The sequence below is a fragment of the Pecten maximus genome, chromosome 13 (assembly GCF_902652985.1).
Source record: "Pecten maximus chromosome 13, xPecMax1.1, whole genome shotgun sequence".
Taxonomy (NCBI): Eukaryota; Metazoa; Mollusca; class Bivalvia; order Pectinida; family Pectinidae; genus Pecten; species Pecten maximus.
In genome coordinates, this window is record NC_047027.1 from 13,369,577 (window position 1) to 13,393,119 (window position 23,543).

At 34.6% G+C, this 23,543-nt stretch overlaps 1 protein-coding gene across 2 annotated transcripts; it reads left to right on the plus strand.

Annotated features, from left to right (window-relative positions):
* Window positions 1-130: 130 nt before the first annotated feature.
* On the plus strand, window positions 131-20,068 carry LOC117341186 (glycogen synthase kinase-3 beta-like). Of its 2 annotated transcripts, none has more exons than XM_033903038.1 (9): window positions 131-541; window positions 6,337-6,527; window positions 6,973-7,056; window positions 8,967-9,077; window positions 9,868-9,998; window positions 10,890-10,996; window positions 11,748-11,950; window positions 14,517-14,703; window positions 15,553-20,068. In XM_033903038.1, the coding sequence occupies exons 1-9, from the start codon at window positions 454-456 to the stop codon at window positions 15,708-15,710; spliced, it is 1,260 nt and encodes a 419-aa protein (XP_033758929.1). In that variant the 5' UTR covers window positions 131-453; the 3' UTR covers window positions 15,711-20,068. The 2 variants fall into 2 exon arrangements, with proteins under 2 accessions (XP_033758929.1, XP_033758931.1); XM_033903040.1 differs by having other exon boundaries at window positions 11,748-11,941.
* Window positions 20,069-23,543: the final 3,475 nt, after the last annotated feature.

The following is a 23,543-nucleotide window of genomic DNA, read 5'->3' on the forward strand; positions in this document are numbered from 1 at the left end:
CCTTTTGTTTACGTCATAGATTTTGTGGGCTTGCGGAAATTGCCGAACTACATTCGATGTTTTCCGTCATACAATTTAACGCTTTTCATTGGTCCAGTCCACCACCGCACATTCACGAATAAGTCTCGGAGATAGCTCATCCGTCACAGCAGATCAGCCATTGGAAACCAAATTTGCATACCATTGTATGGTTACACGGGAGAAATAGTGAATAGATGTGAAGGATTTGAACATCAACCTGTTATTCATGTCTTTGGAGGACTTAGGACACCCTCCTTCACTATTATTTGGACCTATGATAGCTCTGAACCCTTACCAACGCTGATTCTGCGACAGGTTTCTTGGCATTTTGTCCGACGGAATTTTACGAGAGCGCCATTGGGAGATGTAAAATTGTGGCCTTGGAACTGAATAAATGTACTCTCTCTTGATGACTTAAGACTACATATAATTATGAGTGGTCGTCCAAGGACAACTTCCATAACCGATGCTGGAAAAAGTGGTGCTCATGCCTCATTTGGAGGGGTGAAAACAGGGTTCAGTAAGTGGTCAATTCTACATCAGTAGCATATAAATGGGTCACGGAAACAAGATGGCGACCGCCTGTTGTCGAGAATGGTTGAACAAGATATCAGTATTTTGCCCATTTCTTTCATTTAATAGAACACCATTTGTCCCTGGATGCATGAAAATAACTTGTATGTATACTAAGGCGTGCGAGGTTGTTATTTCGATATGGCCAATCACGGTGTGATTGACATTGACAGTGTGTACATGGTAACCAGCACTTATCATATTTATCATAATTATTTAGAAGTCAAAACTTCAGATTGTTTTCCATGGTAAAACATAACAAACATGCTTGTAAACCCTCTTCTAGTTTGTTATGCCGAAATCTTGGCAACATATTTTTCTCATAGTCAATCTGAATCTTGATTGGAATTGTTTAGATTGTTGTATCCACCTAAACAGTAGTCGTACATGTCATTCATTTCAGCCCAGAATATAATATGTAGGCTAATAATGTAACTTGGCGTGAAAATGTACCAGTGATGATCATCACATCACAGGACAATAAGTTACCATGTGGAAATGCCCAAATCAAAGGCATTGTCTAGAGGTGGGCTGATATCCCCTTTGCAGTAGGTTATTGTCACCTGCATGTATTTGAATGTGTCCCTCTGGTAATTCTTCATCCAACCAACCCTCAAAATATGTGTACATCTCATGAAATAGATATTAATTGCTTTCTGTCCTCATGTTTTTCATTATTGTTAGATTTGGCTTATATTAACAATTCTTAAACAGCTAGCCCGAGTTTCCTCTGGCCCTGACACTATGTCTGGTGTAGGGCCAGAGTACACTATTATATGAAAACGTGGAATTCTCCGACACCGTTTGATGTCACAAACGTTTTGATGCAAACATTAAAATTAGGCTTAACATAACACCTACCTTACATATATGGATAAATGAGATATGTTCTATTCCATTCGTATAGATCCTTGCTTACACGCTTGTCAAAATTTCACACTGTTGACACGTCATTTTGTAAGTGAATGTGCAACTAACGACCAAAACACATCAGAACACGATGGACCGAAAATACCCAATTATATCATTTATTTTGTTGTTCTTCTTACATAGTTTAAATCAAGGAAACTAAGCTTATTATTTCCCTAAACCTGTTAAATAGATATCTCATTTATCCATATATATAGTAAGGTGGGTGTTATGTTATGCCGATTTTATTGTGTGTGCACCAAAATTTTAGTGACACCAAATGGTGTCTGAGAATTTCATGTTTTCATATAGTACTAGTAGTGCGCTCTGGCCCTACACCAGACATGGTGTCTCGGCCAGAGGAAACTCAGGTTATTAAACAGACAAAGTGCTTGTTAAGTCAATTTTTTGATACTGCTGCAATTTATTCAGTTTCAAGCTGAAATACTCTAGAACTCGATCACCAAAGGTCTTGTGAACTTTTTGTACATCTGTCATGTACTGTTCATAAGTTTAATCTGCATGTCCTGGTTGAATCAGATAAATGCAAAATGACCATCTTTGATTTTGACAATTTAAGTTTCTTATCACTCTCAGCAAGAAGTACTCATTGACTCTTTCCCAATTTTCATTTGGAGGATCTTTCACATTAATAGCTGGTAGTCTAACAAGAGAATTGCTTAATAGAGTAACAATATACAGCTAAAATGTTCTGGGGAATAGACATAGTCACTTGGATAGATTCAACTGTACTTTAAAAGTTCTAACCAAAATGTTGATATAGTTGTGGTTGCAAAGATCCCTCTGTCTGCCAGAAGTAATAACAGTTGAATTAACCAAAGCCAAATTCAGTCAATATCTTGGTTTGAGAAATGAAAGTAGTTGAAATTTATATAATGAAACTTGATTTATGACATGTGAATTTTTTTCTTGTTTCTTGGCATGGAGCCGCAGTAAAATGTTTTCTCATTTGAAATCATTAGACCAGTCCATCCAAATGAGGACATCAACATCGAGTAAAATCATTGATTCATTTATCTTACATCCAGTAACTTGAGTAAAGTTTCCCAGTACAGGGCAGAAAAAATAATTTTAGCATCACTGGTCCTTCAGACAAGTTTGGCTTCATAAGTACTTACCCAAAGGTGGAACATTACAATCCAATTAAGATGAATTAATACTATCTTAAATCACTCTACAGGGCTTTTTCTGGGGCTGTTGATGGGGCCCATTCCCAATGGAAATTATTTCATATTTATGCCAAATTCCCAAAATTTTCAGTTTACTCCTGAAAACATCTTTCCCGATTCACCAATTTTCTTCCCAAAATGAGACATAAGGACCCTTTCCCAAACCAATGAGAAAAAGCCCGGACTCTTTGGGAAAGGTAAACAGAGAAATTTTTGCATTTGCTGTTAAATTGCTAATCAGCCAAATGCAAGTAGACATCAATATCAGGGATCATTCTGGATCGCTATATCCCAATATTTACCCCTATTTTCCCGAAACATCGACTTCATTTCCCCTAAAGCCTAATAACATTAAAAATTGCATGCTCATTGTCTGCGGGATGCATGCTCAGGACATACACAACTTTAAGACTGTTTAATGATAATGGTGTACACAATCACGTCTGGCTGGACTGCATGATCGTTAACTTCCAGTGGTACATATTTACATCTGTGTTTCTGACGTAGTCATTTGGATGTTTGCTTGTTAAACGGCTATCAGATTGAAACGCTTTAGTGTTCTAGATCACGATATGACAAAACATATGGTAAACGGATAAAGAATCGTATTCCTTCATATTAAAGTCTGAATAAATACTGTTAAGTTTTTTGACACATTGGAAATAATGAGAATACCAATGACAATGTTGTTTACTTACCAACATACACTTCAATAAAACCTAAATGTTTTTTTGTTTGTTTTGTTCCAATATGTCCATTTTTGTTTCTGAAACTAGCTAGTGGAGCAGATAATTCCCTGAAATTTCAGCAGATGTTTTTGTTTTTTCCCCCGATCTTTTGTTTGATTTATGTCTAAGAAAAGAGCATAGAGAGATTTAGGTAAGCCTAGCTCTAAAGCTAAATATTTTCAAACACCTTCCACACTAACAAGCAATGTCTAATGAATAATGAGCCAGAATTAAGCAGAGTCCAAGAACATACATGCATATGTCAAAATTGTTTTGCAATATATTGTTAACTTGTTTAATGAAATTTAAGTGCTATCCCATTCCAATATCATACCAAGCAGGATAGCCCTCCTGTGCTTTATAAATCATAAAACATTACATAGAATTAGACTAAAAAAAATCATAGCACAAATATTGAAATTGCAAATGTCCATTAAAAACAAGGGTATTTTGAAGAAAAATGAAAAAAAAGCCTCCGATTTGCACCTGGGTTTAATTTTTTTCTTGGGGGATACGGGTACTATACCCCCCTCCTCAAATCTCTCGTGGTCAAGACACATTGTGCCTCAGGATCTCTGAGTAAAATTATCCCTCTCACATGGAATCTATGGGGTATTTATCCCATACCAATTTGAACCCAGGGTACTGCATGTGATCCCTGCATAATTTACTTGCCCACTGACCAAATCTGTTGGCCCCGGGACATTGGACTTAGGTTTTTTCTTGTCCTGCAACATCGTATGGACCAAAATTGATATTAAATATGTCACATTGCAATATGTTTAAATTATATTTCATGTAGTTCTGCATCGTAGCTATTTCAATGCATACTGCTTTTTCTTTTTTTTTCCATTGAAGATCACAAACACTTCTTTGTTCTCAGACTCAGAGGTTATTAACTGAATCCTTTGTCTTAATTGTCGGAATTAGGGTTGTATATATATGTAAATGTCTTGGATGCATGTAAACAGAAGAAGGCAATCAGCTATCACAATCAGATGAATAACAATTAGCCAATTACCTGGGGAGGCAGATAAAATGGTAAAACACTACACAATATGCATACAAGTAGCTTGCAATGCTACCGTATGGAGATGTAAGTAGACATTTTAATCAATGCTTGGTGTGCTTGTGCTTGGACCCAGACAGTCTTGACAGCGGATCACTGAGCCCTGTGATCACATAGCTAGAAAATTACATTTTCTTGACGTTTTTCGGGATCTCATCAACATCTGCAAGACCCGAAGATTGTTCCACTTTCACAGGGCTACTTTGTCTTGTGGTCGGCTCTACACATACATATGTCATTACTTACAATAAGAAATAAAGATATTATAGATATATATTTATCTTGGGGTTATTATATATATATATATAATTACGGCCAATGGCCCTAGTGTACTATACCTTAGGTAGGAAACACTGTTGTTAAATAAAATACTAATATATCCTCCCAAGCAAATTCAGGCTTACAAATAAATTTTGAAACCAAATTACGTACACTAGTCCGTAAACATAAAATCATTATTGATCATTGTAAGTTGTAACTGTTTTGGTATGACTTATACTAGTTATACACCTGTTGAGGTTTCTACTACATACAATAGCTCTACTTAGGATAATTCTATCAATTTTTAATTTCGTTACGGTACATGTAATAAAGAACCCAGGAGTATGTATCTATCTATATATATATGTTGGTGATGAGAAAGTCTGATTCCCAGTTTCATTTACAATACAAGGTACCTAACAGTGGTAGGGAAGCCTCTTTTATGTATTGGGATTGATCTTCCTACATTCTGTGGTTGGATTATAAAAAAGAAATGAAATTCATCGTAACACACAAAAAATATCTACCTCCCTAGGAATTATTAATCCGACTTAACCTCACACTGACAGACAGCTGGTGTTGTTGTGTATGGTTAAACAATGGCCAAGTTCCTTGTTAAATCATATATAAACGGAATGTTGTAGTGTATTCATGATCATTAGACGGAAGACAAGTACAAGTACCACAATGTAAAGTAATATTTAGTTATAATTCATGAAAATGAATTTAAGCTTTTGTAACTGCTAATAAGGAAGTATTAGATTTAAAAAAAATCTTCCTAATTTTTTTTTTATTTACCGATTAACTTGAAATTGAATTAGGATTGACTGTATATATGCTAACTTGAAATTGAATTAGGATTGACTGTATATATGCTGCTACTTTTCCATCCATGTCATGACAACTTTTTCGTCATACACTTCACTTAAAAGTTTTGAAGTAATATTTAGCTACATCTACTCAAAAAGTTTTATGTCCAACTTAAACCAAACTTGGTATATATATAAATAGATCAGATATATATGGACTCTTGGAATAAATGTCGAGATTTGTGTTATCTCTGTTTCTCATGATCTGTGCTCAATGCTATATTCCAACCAAACCTCATATTAATGAATTGTAGTATGAACATATCAATATAGCCTACACAATTTGATTTTTTCTACTCTATTTTTTGGTTCCAAACCTCTGATTTGAGAAATTGATGAAAAAAATCCTCAGTAATTCTCCAGTTAACTGTTTGCAAATTAGTACACATTACAATTAAATTGGAATTAATTCTATAATGCATCTCACTTTTCAAAAAATAATTTTTCAGGTAAAAATTAATTTATATATATGCAATACAGTATTGTTAAACTAAATTTGTAAGACATATCCTTGAGGGTTTATCTTTGCCAAGTAAGAGACTTAAATAAAAGAAACTAATTTAAGAAAATAATAAGTTTACCATTTTGAAAAAGAAAATAATACTTATACCATGTTGAAAAAGAAGATGTATATATACCATTTTGAAAAAGAAAAAAAAATACATATTAAATGTTTTAAGAATTTATTAATTAATATAATATATAAAATTTTGCAGGCAAAGATGGAAATAAGATAACCACTGTGGTGGCTACGGCGGGTACAGGACCAGACCGCCCTCAAGAAGTGTCCTATACTGATGCTAAAGTAATAGGTAATGGCTCGTTTGGAGTCGTGTACCAGGCCAAACTAGTCGAATCATCAGAACATGTCGCCATTAAAAAAGTCCTTCAGGACCGGCGCTTTAAGGTCAGTAATTCTCTGAAGTATTGAGATTTTATTTAGATTCTTTATTCCATGTCTACAATATTAATTCATAAACAACAATTTAACTTGAATCTGCCTTGTTTAAATCAGTTGAAATAGTATTCAATTCAATAGTTTCACTACTGATGATTAAAAATATTGTCCAAGGGATTGAAAAACAAGCTTAGACTGATAATAATTCTTCTCTCAAATAAGAAACACTAGTTACCAATCTTTATTACCATTTCAGTTATTGACTGGTGCCATGTGATTATATATGTGCTCTTGTGTGTGACTTATGTGACCAATTGAAAAAATGCAGTTTAAAAAAATCAATATAATTTCATGCCTTATAAATAGTTTTTAATGAATTAGGAATATATACTGCTGACATTTCTGAGATGATAATGTATTATGTATGTACATGTATATATTATTTAAATTTCAGAATCGAGAATTGCAGATAATGAGAAAGCTTGAACACCAGAATATTGTCCTGTTAAAATTTTTCTTTTATTCTTCGGGTGATAAGGTGAGTTAAGACATCTGTGATGAACCATACAATCTACAGTAAAGCAGGTGATCATGATTAACTTGGCTGCAGCTTTGATTTCTGTATATTATTAAGTGATATGGATTTGAGTGATCAATGATGTGATTGTTTTGTCACTTTCATATATAATTTTTTTTAGTAATTTATTTTTTCATGAGGATTTTTTGACAACATACGTGAAATTATTATTTCATACTGAACATTCTCAAAAATGTTTTTTTAAGAGAAGACACTTACCCTTCCTGAACACCTGGTCATATTCTCCATGGTCGCCATGGAAATCTAGACTTTTTGTTTGTAACTTTATTATGCGATATTTTCTTTTGTTTTTATTTGGGGGGAAACTACAATGTATTTTATGTTTAACATGGTTGACACCAAATAAGATGGTCATAAAAAGTAGTACCATAGTGTTGAGTTTGCATGCTTCTGACACGAATCCCAAGTGCTTTACTTAGACTATTGATTCCAAGATTAAAAATCCCTAAAGTGATTTTAAGTACTGTTGACAGAAAGGTCGCTGTACCACATGTGCACATAGCAAAGTTGTTGCCATTGTAAGTAAAGATCTGTCTAGCTCTCAGGACGGTTTTAAAGGTAATTTTATTCAAATAATTATCTGTAAGTGCCTCAATTAGTAAGATTCATAGGATGTATCTAGTTTGGAGATGTGGTCTAATTTGGATCCCAAGACCGTAGTAACATTGAAGGTTGTAGGCCATTAAATGCTGGTGTTTTGTACGTATTCGTGGTATATGTCTCGGGAGAGGTCGTTCCCAGCATGCTATTTTCTAGTTATTGATTTTTCTGTGTTCTGACCTACTCCTCTTTGTTCTTGCCCACACTAGAGAGATGGTACTTCATTGTAATTCTCTGTTCACAGTTCAGATATTTAAAAATGATTATTATCGTCATCTTTAATTCTTGGAAAAAGCAGAATCAAGACATTTACATAGGAAATTTACTGTCCAGAGCTTAATTTTAAAAATAGAACATTTGCTGCTGCAGTGATTCATAGCTGATAGTGATGGAGCTCTTTGGGTGTGATGGCCTGTTAATCTTATCAATATCTAATTATGCCAGGATCGAATTATCACTGACAGGGAATTGTCCGACCATTAGACTCATTGCTTATTATTATCCCATTTACCTGTCACTGCTTGTTTCTCTATATATACGTTGTTCCAGTCCCAGCTTAATCAACTTTCCTTAATTTACGGAAAATTATTTACTTGAAATTTCTCATATAAACCATTATTTCCTTTAAGGAAAAAATCTTCCTTTAATTAAGGAATAAAATAATTAAAGAATGTATATGAAGCTGGGGCCTCCTTGAAATAGATTTATTTTCTGAGTAATTTCAAATATATGTTTCAGCCTTGAGATTATTGTCTAAGGAATTAAAAGTATTAAAGTAGAAATTTTGCTTTTCTTCATATTGTAAGTGACCAAATACAGAAATGCTTTCCTTCCCATTGTAAATTCCATCCCTTGTTATGAAAATACATTTATATAATTATGTTAATGAATTGATGAAGACTGAAATGATACATAGATGAAAACTTTGTTGATGATTATTCCCTGATGTTTTGTTATCTACAATTTTGTTACCATTTTGTTGTTCTTTGACAACTCCTGCATGTGACAGGAAAACTTAAGTGATTTTTACAGAAAGAAATGCTGACTTGATCTGCTTTTCAAAGTGCAATAAATTAAAAATGAGCATACAGATGTAGATACTATACTACATACTGTCTGTATGTCTACCTACCTCACCACAGGAATGTATAGCAACTCTGAATTTGAACTCTTGGATCAAATTGTTTAGTGTTTTTGTGTCTGTTTTTGTGCTCTGATTTTTATATTGTTTTTACGATTAACTTTTTCAGAAAGATGAAGTATATTTGAATCTAGTGCTGGAGTATGTCCCCGAGACGGTGTATAGAGTAGCCAGACATTACAGTAAAAGCAAGCAAACCATACCCATTATATATATCAAAGTGAGTATACAGTTAAAGCAAGCAAACCATACCCATTATAGATATCAAAGTGAGTATGTCCCCAGAGACAAATTACTTTCCTTCTTCATGTATAGACAATCATATCTTCAACTTCTCCAGAGATGTCTCACTTAACAAAATAGAGCTTTTTCTGGAGCCTTTTTGGGATCAATAGTGCGCTCCATTGCTACATGTAAGAACTTATTTCAGTACTTAAGCCAAATTTTTAAAGTTCAGAGTTTACTCTTGATAATTTCAACCCAAATTAACCTATTATCTTCCATGAGTGGGACTGTTTGCTGTATAGAAATTTGAACCATGATTACATGAAGAGCCTAACTTGAGCGTAATGTTTGGATATGTGTGATTTCTGTTATAGCTATACATGTACCAGTTATTGGGACGTGTGATTTCTGTTATAGCTATACATGTACCAGTTATTGGGACGTGTGATTTCTGTTATAGCTATACATGTACCAGTTATTTAGACACATGTGATTTCTGTTATAGCTATACATGTACCAGTTATTGGGACGTGTGATTTCTGTTATAGCTATATACATGTACCAGTTATTTAGACATGTGTGATTTCTGTTATAGCTATACGTGTATCAGTTATTTAAACATGTGTGATTTCTGTTATAGCTATACATGTACCAGTTATTTAGAAGCCTTGCCTACATTTGTGTGATTTCTCTTATACTATACATGTACCAGTTATTGGGACGTGTGATTTCTGTTATAGCTATATATGTACCAGTTATTTAGACATGTGTGATTTCTGTTATAGCTATACATGTACCAGTTATTTAGAAGCCTTGCCTACATCCATAGCCAAGGAGTCTGTCATCGTGATATCAAGCCACAAAACCTACTACTTGACCCAGAGTCTGGTATTCTTAAACTGTGTGATTTTGGGAGGTAAGTTTAAGATGGTATGGTTAATCAACTTTAATAATTGTCTCCCTTCTGTCTGTGTGGAAACTTTATGACAACCTTAAAGTTTGATTTCAGGAAGTAAGTTTGTGAAGATTTTAAATTTGGTACTTGTAACTTCTGTAAATATCTTCCTTCGGTCTGTTAAGACATTTTCCTGTTACGTGTGAAAATCTTCGGTCAATTTGTAATTTTGCCCACGTCGCTGTGTGCTCAAAGTGTTTTGACAGTAACCATCATTGTATAATATAGCTCACCTGCCCGAAGGGCCCATAGACCTGCTATTGGACCTGTAGCATTCTGGGATGAAGGGCTACAAAGTTTGAATGAATTAGAAAAAATAGAATTGAGTTAGAAAGAATGAATGACCCTGACCTACACTCAAGGTCATAGTGTTCGAATGTTTTAAAATCTAAATACAATGATTTCTCGATGACTAAGAGACACAGAGACCTGATATTAAGCCAATATTATACTAGAATGAAGGAAGCCCTACACACCTAGTCTACTCTAATATTTAAATAAAGTGGTAATCAGTATAGTATCTCCATAAATGAGCAAGATAAACTTTAAAGTCTCTTATAGGGCTATTCCATCAAAATATCTACCTGATCCCAGGACTCCACAATAAATCACTTCTAACCATAATTAGATTGTCTCCTATTTCTCCTGTGTAATAATAATTTAAGAGATAAATTCTATGGGTGGTACCCCTTACCCAAACCTGGAGTCCTGGGTCATGGTAGATGTTATACTGGAAAAGACCTTAGCAGCAGATGAGTGATACAAGCCCATTGGGCCTCTTGTACAATGTTGAAATGGAATTTTGCTTCATAATTTATCCAATATATAATCTTGCATTTTGTTTTATTTCAGTGCTAAGGTTTTAGTTCGAGGAGAGCCCAATGTTTCTTACATATGTTCACGGTATTACCGCGCACCAGAGTTGATATTTGGTGCTACAGACTATACATGTCAGATCGGTGAGTGATACTTCACAGGTGTAAATTGACTTAGTTGACATACTTCACAAGTGTAAATTGACTAAGTTGACATACTTCACACAAGTGTAAATTGACCAAGTTGACATACTTCACAGGTGTAAATTGACATAGTTGACATACTTCACAGGTGTAAATTGACATAGTTGACATACTTCACAGGTGTAAATTGACCAAGTTGACATACTTCACAGGTGTACATTGACCAAGTTGACATACTTAACAGTAGTAAATTGACCAAGTTGACATACTTCACAGATGTACATTGACCAAGTTTACGTACTTAACAGGTGTTAATTGACTAAGTTGATGTACTTCACAGGTGTAAATTGACTATGTTGACATTTTCTCATGTTCAAATCCTCAATAACAGAAATACATACCTTAAAAAGTGTAAAATTTTCTCCAGTTGAAATCTTCCAGTACAGATTTTTGTACTACTTGATAAAGCTTTACATTTTCTTCATTTTAAATCCTTGGACATTACAAAAGCTAGTTCATGAAGCAATGTATTATACAGATATCTAACAGACATGCTGTAAAACTTATGGGCAAAATATGTATGTAAAAAAAATATATATGGGTATTTTTCTTTGAGTTACTGAAGCGAAATAAATGTGATTGAAATCAATTAACTACAATATTTAGATATCCATGAACATCTTGTTGGTAAATATTGTAATAACTAAAGGTTCTATATTTGACGCTCTTTCTTCTTTGTCTTGATTTGTAGATGTATGGTCAGCTGGCTGTGTATTGGCCGAACTGTTGCTAGGACAACCAATTTTCCCTGGTGACAGTGGTGTGGATCAGCTGGTAGAAATCATTAAAGTTCTTGGCACACCAACTCGGGAACAGATTCGTGAGATGAACCCTAATTACACGGAGTTTAAGTTCCCCCAAATCAGAGCGCATCCCTGGTCAAAGGTACTTACTGTGAGTTTTAAAAATCAATGTATTGTAGACCTGAGCATTTCACGGTCCTTTAGTTCACCTTCTACGGTATGGTCCATCGGGAGGCTGCCTTAAATGTGTACATCAGTTGTAAGTTAATCAATATTGTTTGAAATTCAACACAGGAAAAGTTGTTTGATAGACACTACAGGAAATTTTCATGTCAAATTTAGTAGATTTGAGGGGAAAAAAAAGAAATATTTGAACTATTGAAATCATGTTTTTTTGTGGATTTTAAAATCATTATACACGAACTGAAAAAGATAATGTTACCACCATTCTGGCATTGCCCGACCTAACTGTGTTTGTGAATAGTTTTTGTGACGGACATGCATGGTGAAGGACAGGTCCACTTTACTAGGCTCTTGTAGTGTTCCTAGTGTTTTCTTGACAATTGAGTTACCTCCCCTGTTACAAAAATTGACTTATAAAATGGAAAGTATGATCTGCTGATGTAATGAAGTTCACTTTATCTTGGTTTTACGCCAAATTTACCAATGCTTCTTTTGACTGAGCTATTTTGCGTATCATTTACTCATTTCAACATTTTGTAAAGTGAAGTCGGAGAACAGTAAAAAATAAGAATCTGGATGGCCCTGATGGCCAGCGCAGTATCATTTGGAAATGTGTACAACATTGCATAGGCTGAATGTACTTTCCATTAGTTTTTCTATGATAATGGTCTATAAATTTGGAAAGTTTTATTTTATTTTATTGTTACTTACAACAGTCCATCAATTCATAAAGGTGCAAAAACTACATATTAATGTTTATACAAATTGCAGGAAAAAAATATATGACCATTTGCTGAAATGATTTGAATGAAGCAAGTGAAACAAATTCCAAATCTAAAGCAACTTCAGGAATTCTGCATTGGTTATTGCACATTTTGGAAAACAGAATCATTATTTGAATTCTATTTTATGTCTTTTATCATTGTTGGTCTTGTAAATGTATTAATGGTTTAAATTGAAATGAAACCATAATTTAACAGCTTTATGGTTTTATATTCAAGTGGTTATTTTATTACCCAATCCTACCTCACCTACTGTATTCAAAATATTTTAATATCTGAATTGAGGGGTATTATGCAATGAAAGGTCTAACACACTTGGAATAGAAATTGAACCATATTATTTTCTGTCAATGGCAGAACATTTTAACAATCAAAATTTTGTTGGATGGGGTTGTTGTTATTTCTGAGAATTTCATTTGCTTAAAAGAACAATTTGACATGATATCTCCTTTTCACTGTTCATCTAAAATTCAGTCCATCATACCATTTTCCATTCCTTTTCCACACATAATCAAGATATTTCCTTATTTCTTTTTCTCCTATTAGAAAATGTTTGTTGAATATGACTTAAATTCTGACCTTTTCCTCGCATGACTGTACTTATGCAAGAAATGTTTTTTGTGTGAACAAGTATCACACAATGAATACGAAAGAGAAAAAAATATCAGTTCATACCATATCTGTTAAAATCTAAAATACAGTTGAGATTTTGCTTTTTGACATATTCTTATTAGTCACAGAATTATGACAAATTTTAAAAGCAAACAAGTAGCTTGGTACTGAAGTGTTTTTGTGGCCTTTATGATGTAGAAATTGTGCTGTAGAGATCTAATTTTAACTTCTAATTTAGACAGCAATAAGGCTAGTAATGCTCACCATATAACCAATGAATTAATCAAATTAAGACTGAACCAATGACACTATTAGTGTTAGAAGCAAGTTAGACACCAATAGTCATGTGTAGATAGATTAATCTTTTGTATTAATTTATAACTCGGTCATTGATGAAGATTCCATTGGAAGATGGAAGATTGGAAGAACCTTATTACTGATGTAATTCACTGAGTTTACAATACTGTTGACACCAGCAATGGTCTTTTATTGCCAGTATTTACTATCTATATAATATCACGTTTGAGTATAAGTGACTCTTTACTTTAGATATCTTCTAAAATGAAAACCACTCTCTTGTTAAAATAAACAGCTACCATATTCTGCTCAGCACTGTTTTCATACTGTTTCATATCATGACTGACTGTTACTTCTCAAATCGACTGAACATGTAACATGGGGCTGTTACTCTCAAATTGACTGTACATGTACATGGAAGTCCAAAAATGATAATGAGTATTGAATTCTGTTTTTGCTGAAATATTCCCCCATAACAGTCTATCGGTTTGATGTTTGGACCAGAGTTGTTAGTTAATGAAATATATGGATTTTGTTTTCTTGCAAGCCTTGACATGTTTCAAGGCATGTGCAGTTTCGCCAGGAGAAATGCTGGTGGAAAGGCTATTTATAGATAAACCAAATGATGTAACAAAATCTGTGTATGCTATAACACCTCAACAAACAGGGACGGGTGAAAATTTATGATGATGTATATATACATCTCTGTTACCTAACTTATTGGTGAAAGAATATCTTAAAGGGAGACAAAGACAGAGTTAGCTAATACTGCATGTGTACTCAAACACCTAGCCATGATGTTGAGATGGAGTTGACCCCCGCCTTTGTCTGTGTATATTTCAGGTGTTTCGGCCGCGCACTCCTGCCGAAGCTATACAGCTGGTCAGTCGCCTCCTGGAGTATACTCCTGGCTCCAGGATCAGCCCTCTTGAAGCATGTGCACACACATTCTTTGATGAGTTACGGAAACCTTCGACTCGACTACCCAGTGGCAAAGAACTGCCACCTTTATTCAACTTTACTCAGCAAGGTAACAATCTTCATTGAGGACTTGTCCTCTCAGTCATCCTATGATGTCATGTGAGAAAAGCCTGGGTGGCCAACTCTCATTTTCTCCGTTGGAGACTCATGATATTCAAAGCTTTCTCCCACAAAGTCTTCTCTCATGACGAGACAAAATCTTACATTATTCAAAAATGTCTCCCTCCATATCACGTCAAGCCATTAGATGTACCAGAAATGGCCTCCATGCAGTGCATAATAGTGTCAATCGGGTGTGGGCCTTATTCATCAGAACAATAGGGCTCTGGCTGGTTTATAAATGTACACAAAGGAGGTGTGAAGACAATAAGTCTGACATAAATAGGAGTGGGCTTGTCTGGTCTGGATGAAAACTGATTAATAAATGTGAAGTTAGACCAAAACAAAACAGAAATATAAAAAAAAAAAAAAAAAAAAAATTCTGTTAATATTAAATATGATTATATATAACGGCTTTGGGGCCACGGTGGCCGAGTGGTTAAGGTGTCCCGACACTTTAACACTAACCCTCCACCTCTGGGTTGCGAATTCGAAACCTACATGGGGCATGCGCAGTTGCCAGGTACTGACCGTAGGCCCGTGGTTTTTCTCTGGGTACTCCGGCTTTCCTCCACCTCCAAAACCTGGCACATCCTTAAATGACCCTGGCTGTTAATAGGACGTTAAACAAAAACAACCAACACAACCAAAAACTTTTGGTAATAATATGAATAAGCATTTCTGAATTTACTTGAATTTTCACTTATATTTTAAGATAATAATTTACTTATCATTAGAAATGAAAGACAAAATAACTTTTTTCTTTTAAGACATCAAATTCTTGTTTTCTTTATTACAGAAATTCAAATTCAGCCTGCATTGAATAATGTTCTCATACCTCCACACTATCGCGGAACTAATGCCACAACCGGGGGAGGGACACCCGAGACTGGTGTGGCAAATCCTGGAGGAGATGCCACTGATACTCAGGGGGCCGCAGCTGCCGGCAACGCGTAACTAACGCTCTCCACTTAGGCAATGGGGAGTTATTTTATTTAAGTGTTCGTCTCACAGGGAGTCAGGTTTGTGGTACGATACATTCAAACTTTTACCACAGATGGACATTATCACTAGAACCTACAGTAATGAACCAGAAACCAGGAAAAGAAAGTTCACATCGGAACCGCCGCTGTGATGTACAGCAGACTAAGGAAGGTCATGACATGATGACAGTTAACTTTAGCAGAAAAACAAACTTATTAGATAAAGGCAATGGTAACATTTAAGCATGACAGATATACCGAGAAATGCAGATTAGAAAACTGAGGACAACATGGCAAGGCAGATAAATCACTTCATACATGATGCAGTTTGCTAGACAGTAGCACCGTGAAAGCATTTAACATTAGTACGTAATGGAATCCACGTAACTTGTTAAAATGATAGATTATAGTGTAGAACCAGTGAGAAGGTGCATTGCTGTATGTAGTAGTAGTTTGTGAATGGAGAGAAAAGACTCCTGTGACCATTTCATTTCAAACTACATAAAACAAGTACAAAGGTTATAACATTGTTACAGCGTTGGATAGTATGGAGTATTCAAATCAATTGGTGTAGTTCACGCTTGGAAGAATATGAACATGTTAACAGTGTGATACACGGTATCAGTCGTGCGAGATACATATTACTGGGTGAGTCTGTCTCTCGGGGCTGAGGACACCAATGTAAAAGCTGCAGAGTCTGCTGTAAAATTAAGTGTCTGCTGTTGCTGCAGTTTAAAGAAAAATACATTTGAAGGGCACATTTGATTGTCCCTAATGATGAAGAGAATCTTTGTTATTTTTCGGTGGGCCCAGTATATACTTGGCATCCGATAGTCGCCAATGACGAAGAGATTTTTTGTTATTTTTTCGGTATGCTTTGTATATACTTGGCATCTGATGGTGTGATGGTTGCCAATGACAGATTTTTTTTCGGTATGCCTTGATGGAATTTATGGAATAGGTTTTTTTGCTGGAGGTCATTTACTATATATTTAAAAAAGGAACCATCTGTGATGAAGGTTTATTCTCCGTGTGAGATCCTAGTTCAGATGGAGGTTTATTCTCTGTGTGAAATGTTCAGATGATATAATTTAACTGTGCATGTTAGTGTGGTAGATGTGTATCTGAGTGAGCAAGTTACAAATTCTTAACAAGATGGGTGTTATAATACCGATGATGTATGTGCTCGAATGATCGGAGAACATATTTCGAAGGGAGTGATTTTAAATTATGAATGTTTTTTTTATGTCTGTCTGTCTGTCTTGGCAGATTTCGATCATCTATGGGATGACCATTGATTGGTTTTAGTCAGTAATGCTTTAATTAACATCTGTGTATGAATGTCTGATAGAAAATATTTATAGTAGCCTGAACAGATCCCTCATCACTGGCTGGAGATAAACTAAACAAGGGACCTTCTGCTCCTTGAAGTGCAGAATTAGTACATATTTATAGAGTTACAGCCAATTCATAGTAGAGTTTCTAATTTAAAACTGTTTCCTTTTCATGCTCAATTATGTAATTTAAAAATGACCCAATTACACATTTTATGTGCAAGATGTTAAATTGTACTCACACATCTGTTCTAAGACTATGTTATTTTAATAGATACATTTTATTCAAACTTGCAATTTGTAAGAGTAAAACTTTTATGGAATTTTATTAAATGTGACTTGTCATGTATACTTTTATCCAAAACAAACTGAGAAAAGTATGTTCTGAATTTAATTTAACAAAGCCAATTGAACACATGTCTATATATGTAGAGAGGTGTGAATTTCAAGAACTCTGCATATAGTTGATCTTGGTAAGACATCTCCAAAATTATTCAAAGAAGTTTAATCAAATTACATAAGTTCAGCTGAATGCTTGTCTCGTGTTGCAAACAAGCTGATATGGGCCATGATTCTGTGGAAATTTTAATTTTCATTAGCTGTGTAAGGTGTTACTACATGAATAATCTGTAAGCTGGTGGTTTATAATACCTATTCAATGTATGAATTCATCTTGTGCCAACTAAAGGGTTTGATGACATTCTGATTTTCTTTACTTGGACGAAAGATATTTTTTTATATTCTTAAATGTCTTATGTGTTCAGACAGTGTTGGATATATATACAAAACTATCATCTTTCCATTCTTTGCACCAATCGAAATGTTCTTGGGACATGTTTTACATTTTAGAAAAAAAAGATGAATTTTGAAGACGAAAAATGATTGATACATGCATGCTAATTGTCAGATTTTATGAATGAGAGGCTGACTGCTGATAAATATTTATCGATCAGTACCATGTGTTTTCAATATTGGTTCGTGTAGTAGAGTGCAAGATAGTGTTTTAGTAATGGACATAGAACAGGAAATTTCGAAAATTCCATGCAGATTTTCAAAACTCTACCAAATTAAAATTATTTGATTTTATTTAAACATAACACTGATAATGAAAATACTTTTATTTTGGTAAGTTTTAAATAGAGGCATTGTTATTTTCATTTTTTATAGAATTTTCAATTTCTATTTTATGATAATTGTAATGTGTGTGTATCTTTCAAGAGAAGACCATTCCAGAAGCTGGCTAAACGTGACCGTCATTCTGTACATTGTAACTCTTGACTGTATCGATCGGCTTTGTTACTAGGATTTGTGTCTGTATGGGCCAGAGATATCGGGTAAACAACACCACCTCTTGTGCAGGGTAATGGGGAGGGAGAAATTTTAATCTGAAGTAAATAATTTGCATGGAAAACATCAATCGAAACCAGTTATTTCATTTACCAATCATTCTATGTGACAAGCGTGGTAATTTTGTATGTGTGACTTGTGTCCATTGGGTGAAGGGGCGTGATGGTACCATGATCCTCGTCAAACCGCATCACTATGTGATGATTAGTCGTACTAACAAGAAGATCATGTGACTCGGTGATTGTATGTGTCCTTAGAAATGTAGAGTGATAGATGTGATGTCACTTTTCAATACATGTAGTTTGTTTTATAAACAATTTTGAAGATCTGTGAATGTGTTTACTTTTTGCAACAAACAAAATGTGGCATTGCATTATATCGCTGAATGAATTTTCGTCGTTGAATGCGAGATCATATCACTGCAGAAACTCGACCAAAGATAATTGTCGATGTGTGTAAAAATTAATATGAAAATGGATTATTTTGCGTGCATGTAATGCATCGATGCTGGTCAGATTATCAACACTTTGTCACTCTATTTGTTTGCCATACAATGTGCCCCTGAAGTTATGACCTCTGCTTTATAAGGTTAATCTAGTACAGAGAATGATTGAATGTATGAAGCTGTTGTTCCAACAGAGAAACAGTTATGAATCTAGCTAATGCATGTTAAGATTCACCAAGCTTATATTAGTGCCCGAAAAATCAAATAACTTTTTAGAATTTTTTTTTTTTTTTCAAAATATTCATCAGAAGATAAAATGTAAAGACATGCATCTTTATGGACATTATCTGAAGGCCATCTGTTTAATTCCAGGGCATGCTAATCTTATTTTCATTTTTGAATGAACATCTCTAGCTGAGTCAAATGGCTGGTACAAGAACAAAGGAATCTGCACCAAATGTCTATGATGAATTATATTTTTCTGCTAGTGACGTAGTTATGTTCAAAGTATAATTTTGTGAATTTTTAATAAGTGCTCACAAATATATCATACATTTTGACCAATATACATGACTGACAGACGAAACTCTTGCCCCAGCATTGTCTGAATTATGCAGTAGCACACAGTTTCTTTGTGGTCATGTTAATGGAACAATGCTCTATGTAGTATGCTCATGTCAACACCAACATTTGAATGTCTTGTGTATTTTCCCTCTGTTATCGGAGTCATTAGTAATTATGGAATCAACTACCAGTGTATATGAATGAGAATTTGTCAAACACATGAATGTGATGTAGTTTTCACTGGTCTTAGAAACTGAATGTCTGTGAACAGTACTATTTTTTACTTGATGAGCCAATCATTCAATTGTAAAGAATGGCTTTTTTCGTGCATTACGAAAATTGTGATTTTTTTTAACATGGTTATATTATTAAGATATACTGAGTGAATTAATCACTTTTTATGATTTTTCATTACATGGAAAGGTTAACTGGCTAGACATCAAACCAAACTAATTCAGCATGGGTGTAAACCACCATGTTATATCCAACCCTTGCACCCCTACACTCGGTATTGAGCCGATCCCAATCCAATGACAGGGACGGTCCCATGTTTAAAGTGCAGGAGTGAAGGGGTTACCATGGCCATGATGCATATATGTCGTCATAATTCTACAGTTGTAAATAAAAGAAGAAAAACATTAAGATAGATTTGTTATTTTTATACATCCACACTACATATGTTACTGTGTGATAACCTACAATCTGTTCTGAACAAGTAGCTCCTCAGGTTGGAGAATTCTACAGTAACTCGGATAACTATCTTATAACTTTTAAATTATCATTCATTATGAAAATATTATTTTGGAAGCCACATCAAGGGTTTGTTAGCAAAGGAGACATGTAATAATAACTTTTACACCTCAACATTGGTGGACAGATGACCGCTGTACCTTCCTCGTCGGAGATTGTACACCTCAACATTGGTGGACAGATGACCGCTGTACCTTCCTCGTCGGAGATTGTACACCTCAACATTGGTGGACAGATGACCGCTGTACCTTCCTCGTCGGAGATTGTACACCTCAACATTGGTGGACAGATGACCGCTGTACCTTCCTCGTCGGAGATTGTACACCTCAACATTGGTGGACAGATGACCGCTGTACCTTCCTCGTCAGAGATTTTACACCTCAACATTGGTGGATACATGACCGCTGTACCTTCCTCGTCGGAGATTGTACACCTCAACATTGGTGGACAGATGACCGCTGTACCTTCCTCGTCGGAGAATTGACCCCTGGTATCCTAGGTAAAAGGCTGGAGCATTACCACTGCACCCCTTCACTACATATCCATATATAGTCTATTTGAAGTTATTTCCATGGAAACATTTCTAGATATTTCTTTTTTAGCAGTTGACCTGATTTCACGTAACGGTTGGGTTTAAAGTTGTTCATTTATGAAATAATGAAGGACTTTGTGATGTTATGTTGCTTTCAGGACTGTCAATATATATGCTTGAAATTTCACATTTACCAAGAGGTCCGTGTGCCTTAATGGTCACCTGAATTTTGACATATTTTAGCAGATGTGATTCCTGTGATCTTGAATTTGAGGTCATTGTGCTCACCCTACGCTATGGGCCAAATATCGGGACTCAAGGCCTTTTGGTTATTGAGGAAATGTCTTTAAAATTTAAGCCTATTTGATCCCTGTGACCTTTATTGAAGGTCAAGGTGATTCATTTAAATAATCTTTGATAACCCTTCACCCCAGCGTGCTTTAGGCCCAATATCTGGTCTCTTGGCCTTTTGGTTAATGAGAAGTTATTAAAAAGATTTAGCAGATTTGACCCCTGTGACCTTGAATATTAATCCATCCCATCTCAATGCAATCTAACTACGTAGCTAATCTCAGGAACTGCTGATGTGATCCTCACCAAACTCTTTTGGGATGTCGAGTGGCAGCGGGGGCATTTGTCTGACATTTTCTAGTCTTGATTTTACCGGTACATATCTTTTTGAGAGAGTTATAAAATTTGCTCATGCAAGAAAAATGGACAACATGTTATAATAAAAAGAAACAATTTTATTACACAAGTCCAATATTAATAAAAGAAACGTTTCAAAGAAAAGACCATTTGAATATTTTTACCATTTTTCAATTACATACAATAGCAGATTGTATCTGTTATCAATGTATTGTGTATAACATGTCCTAATGATCTATAAGGCAACCAGAATAGGCTTACTACACCAGATTAAAATGATTACCATTCTGATCATGGTTACTCCCCCTTTGTTTCACTCTGTTAGAGGGTATAGTGATTGCCTAATAGTCAATACGGTAATAAATACACGGTATAGTGCGGAAGGGGATCTTTTACTACAAGGGCACGCTTATGGGTTTGGAATTATATACAATGTAGAAGTAATTACTGCTCTTCTAAATACACTGCAATACAAGATATAACAACTCCCCGCAGGAGGTCATTTATAACTTATGCTATACTATTAAAACAAAACAAAATTCCAGTAAGTTTAATTTTGACGACCCTAATTTTATTCAAACAAAGGAATGCCCTTTTAATTGTACGAGAGATATACAGTGTTGTGAAAAAAAATAGTTTAAAAGAGAATAATGTGTATGGTAATGATATTCAAAATCCAGATGGCAACACAATCCGTCCTGCCTGTCAATGAGATATTGTTCAATAATTTTCTGTTCTTTCTTCAATGTAACATCCAGAGGATTAGCAACTTTTTTTGTAACCGGTGCCATTAAGATAGTCTACCAATAATGTTTGTGAAATTTTACATATTTCAAATCAAGCGCTGAATTGAGTCGTAAATTCAGGAGACGCAACCAAAGGCTGGTATAAGACTCTTTGTCATTGGTTGATTAATGACGTCATTGACCAGTTTTCATTGGCTTATAATTAATTTTCCATTGTTTGTACACAGAATGCGGCTTTCTGATTGGTTGAGATTTTTTTTTCATACCACTATGAAAAAAATTCCGAGAATGGCTCAAAAAATGTGACGTCACAATACGACAATTGACGTTGCGTATTGATTTGAAAAAAGAATCCCATATAAAATTTGTAATATTGTACATAAAACATGTTTGAAATTAGAAAATTATTTTCAAAAATTATAAGCATTGATGTCAATTGTTTTTTAGTTTCATAGGGGTATGAAAATATTTTTGTTTGCAAACTTCTGTAAGAATCCACTACGCTGATTCATACAGTTTGCAAACAAATTTTTGTTCATACCCCGATGAAACTAAAACAAATGACATCAATGCTTAAATATTAGAAGCTCAAAGGTCATGCTGAGATGAACTCCAATGGAGTATTGTTAGATCTTGTATAGCAGTGTGTCGAAGAGTATCGTAGAGGAATGGAAATTACAAATCTTATTTTAATTGGATTGGGAACTATATGGCTATATGTATATATATAAATATACATAAATGTAAAACATTTAAATAGCAAGCACCAGGAAAATATTCAAGAATGCTTGGAAAAACATATGGACACTTATATCTTCAATAACAAAACAAATCACTGATAGAATGGGGATATTGTACATTACTGTTTTTTACAGGTCCTGTTCACTATAATAAAATACCTTTTCTGGATAATGTTGATTTCACAGAGTCCAATTCTTATAAATATAACACAATTTTGAATGCCTAATGATAGTAACACAATAACAAGGAAGATAATTTTAAATGACACGTGACCTGACTGGGTCTTAACTCACAATATACTGCACCTAATCACCTAGTCGGAAATACCTGCAGCTTATACCACTGTACCACAACCACATTCTTACAAATAATATGCAGGTGTATAATATATGTATATAACTTAGATAGGGGCCATTCAGATGGAGACTGAATTATGTGCATGAGAAAATTAATATTTTCTTAAAGGATGAAAGTATTGTAATCATTTAATACATGTGTACCGAAATAGTTATTTTTGCAGGAAAAAAATAATAAATCAACAATGCGACAATAGAGGAAAACATTTCTAAAATGCTGAATTCAGTGTCAATACTGCATACTTTCATCCTGGTTTAAAACTGATAATTTTAGGTTTGAGAATGTAAAAGTTATTTCTAACAAATGCATATTCAGCAGTTTACCTCCCTTCAATTGAAAACAA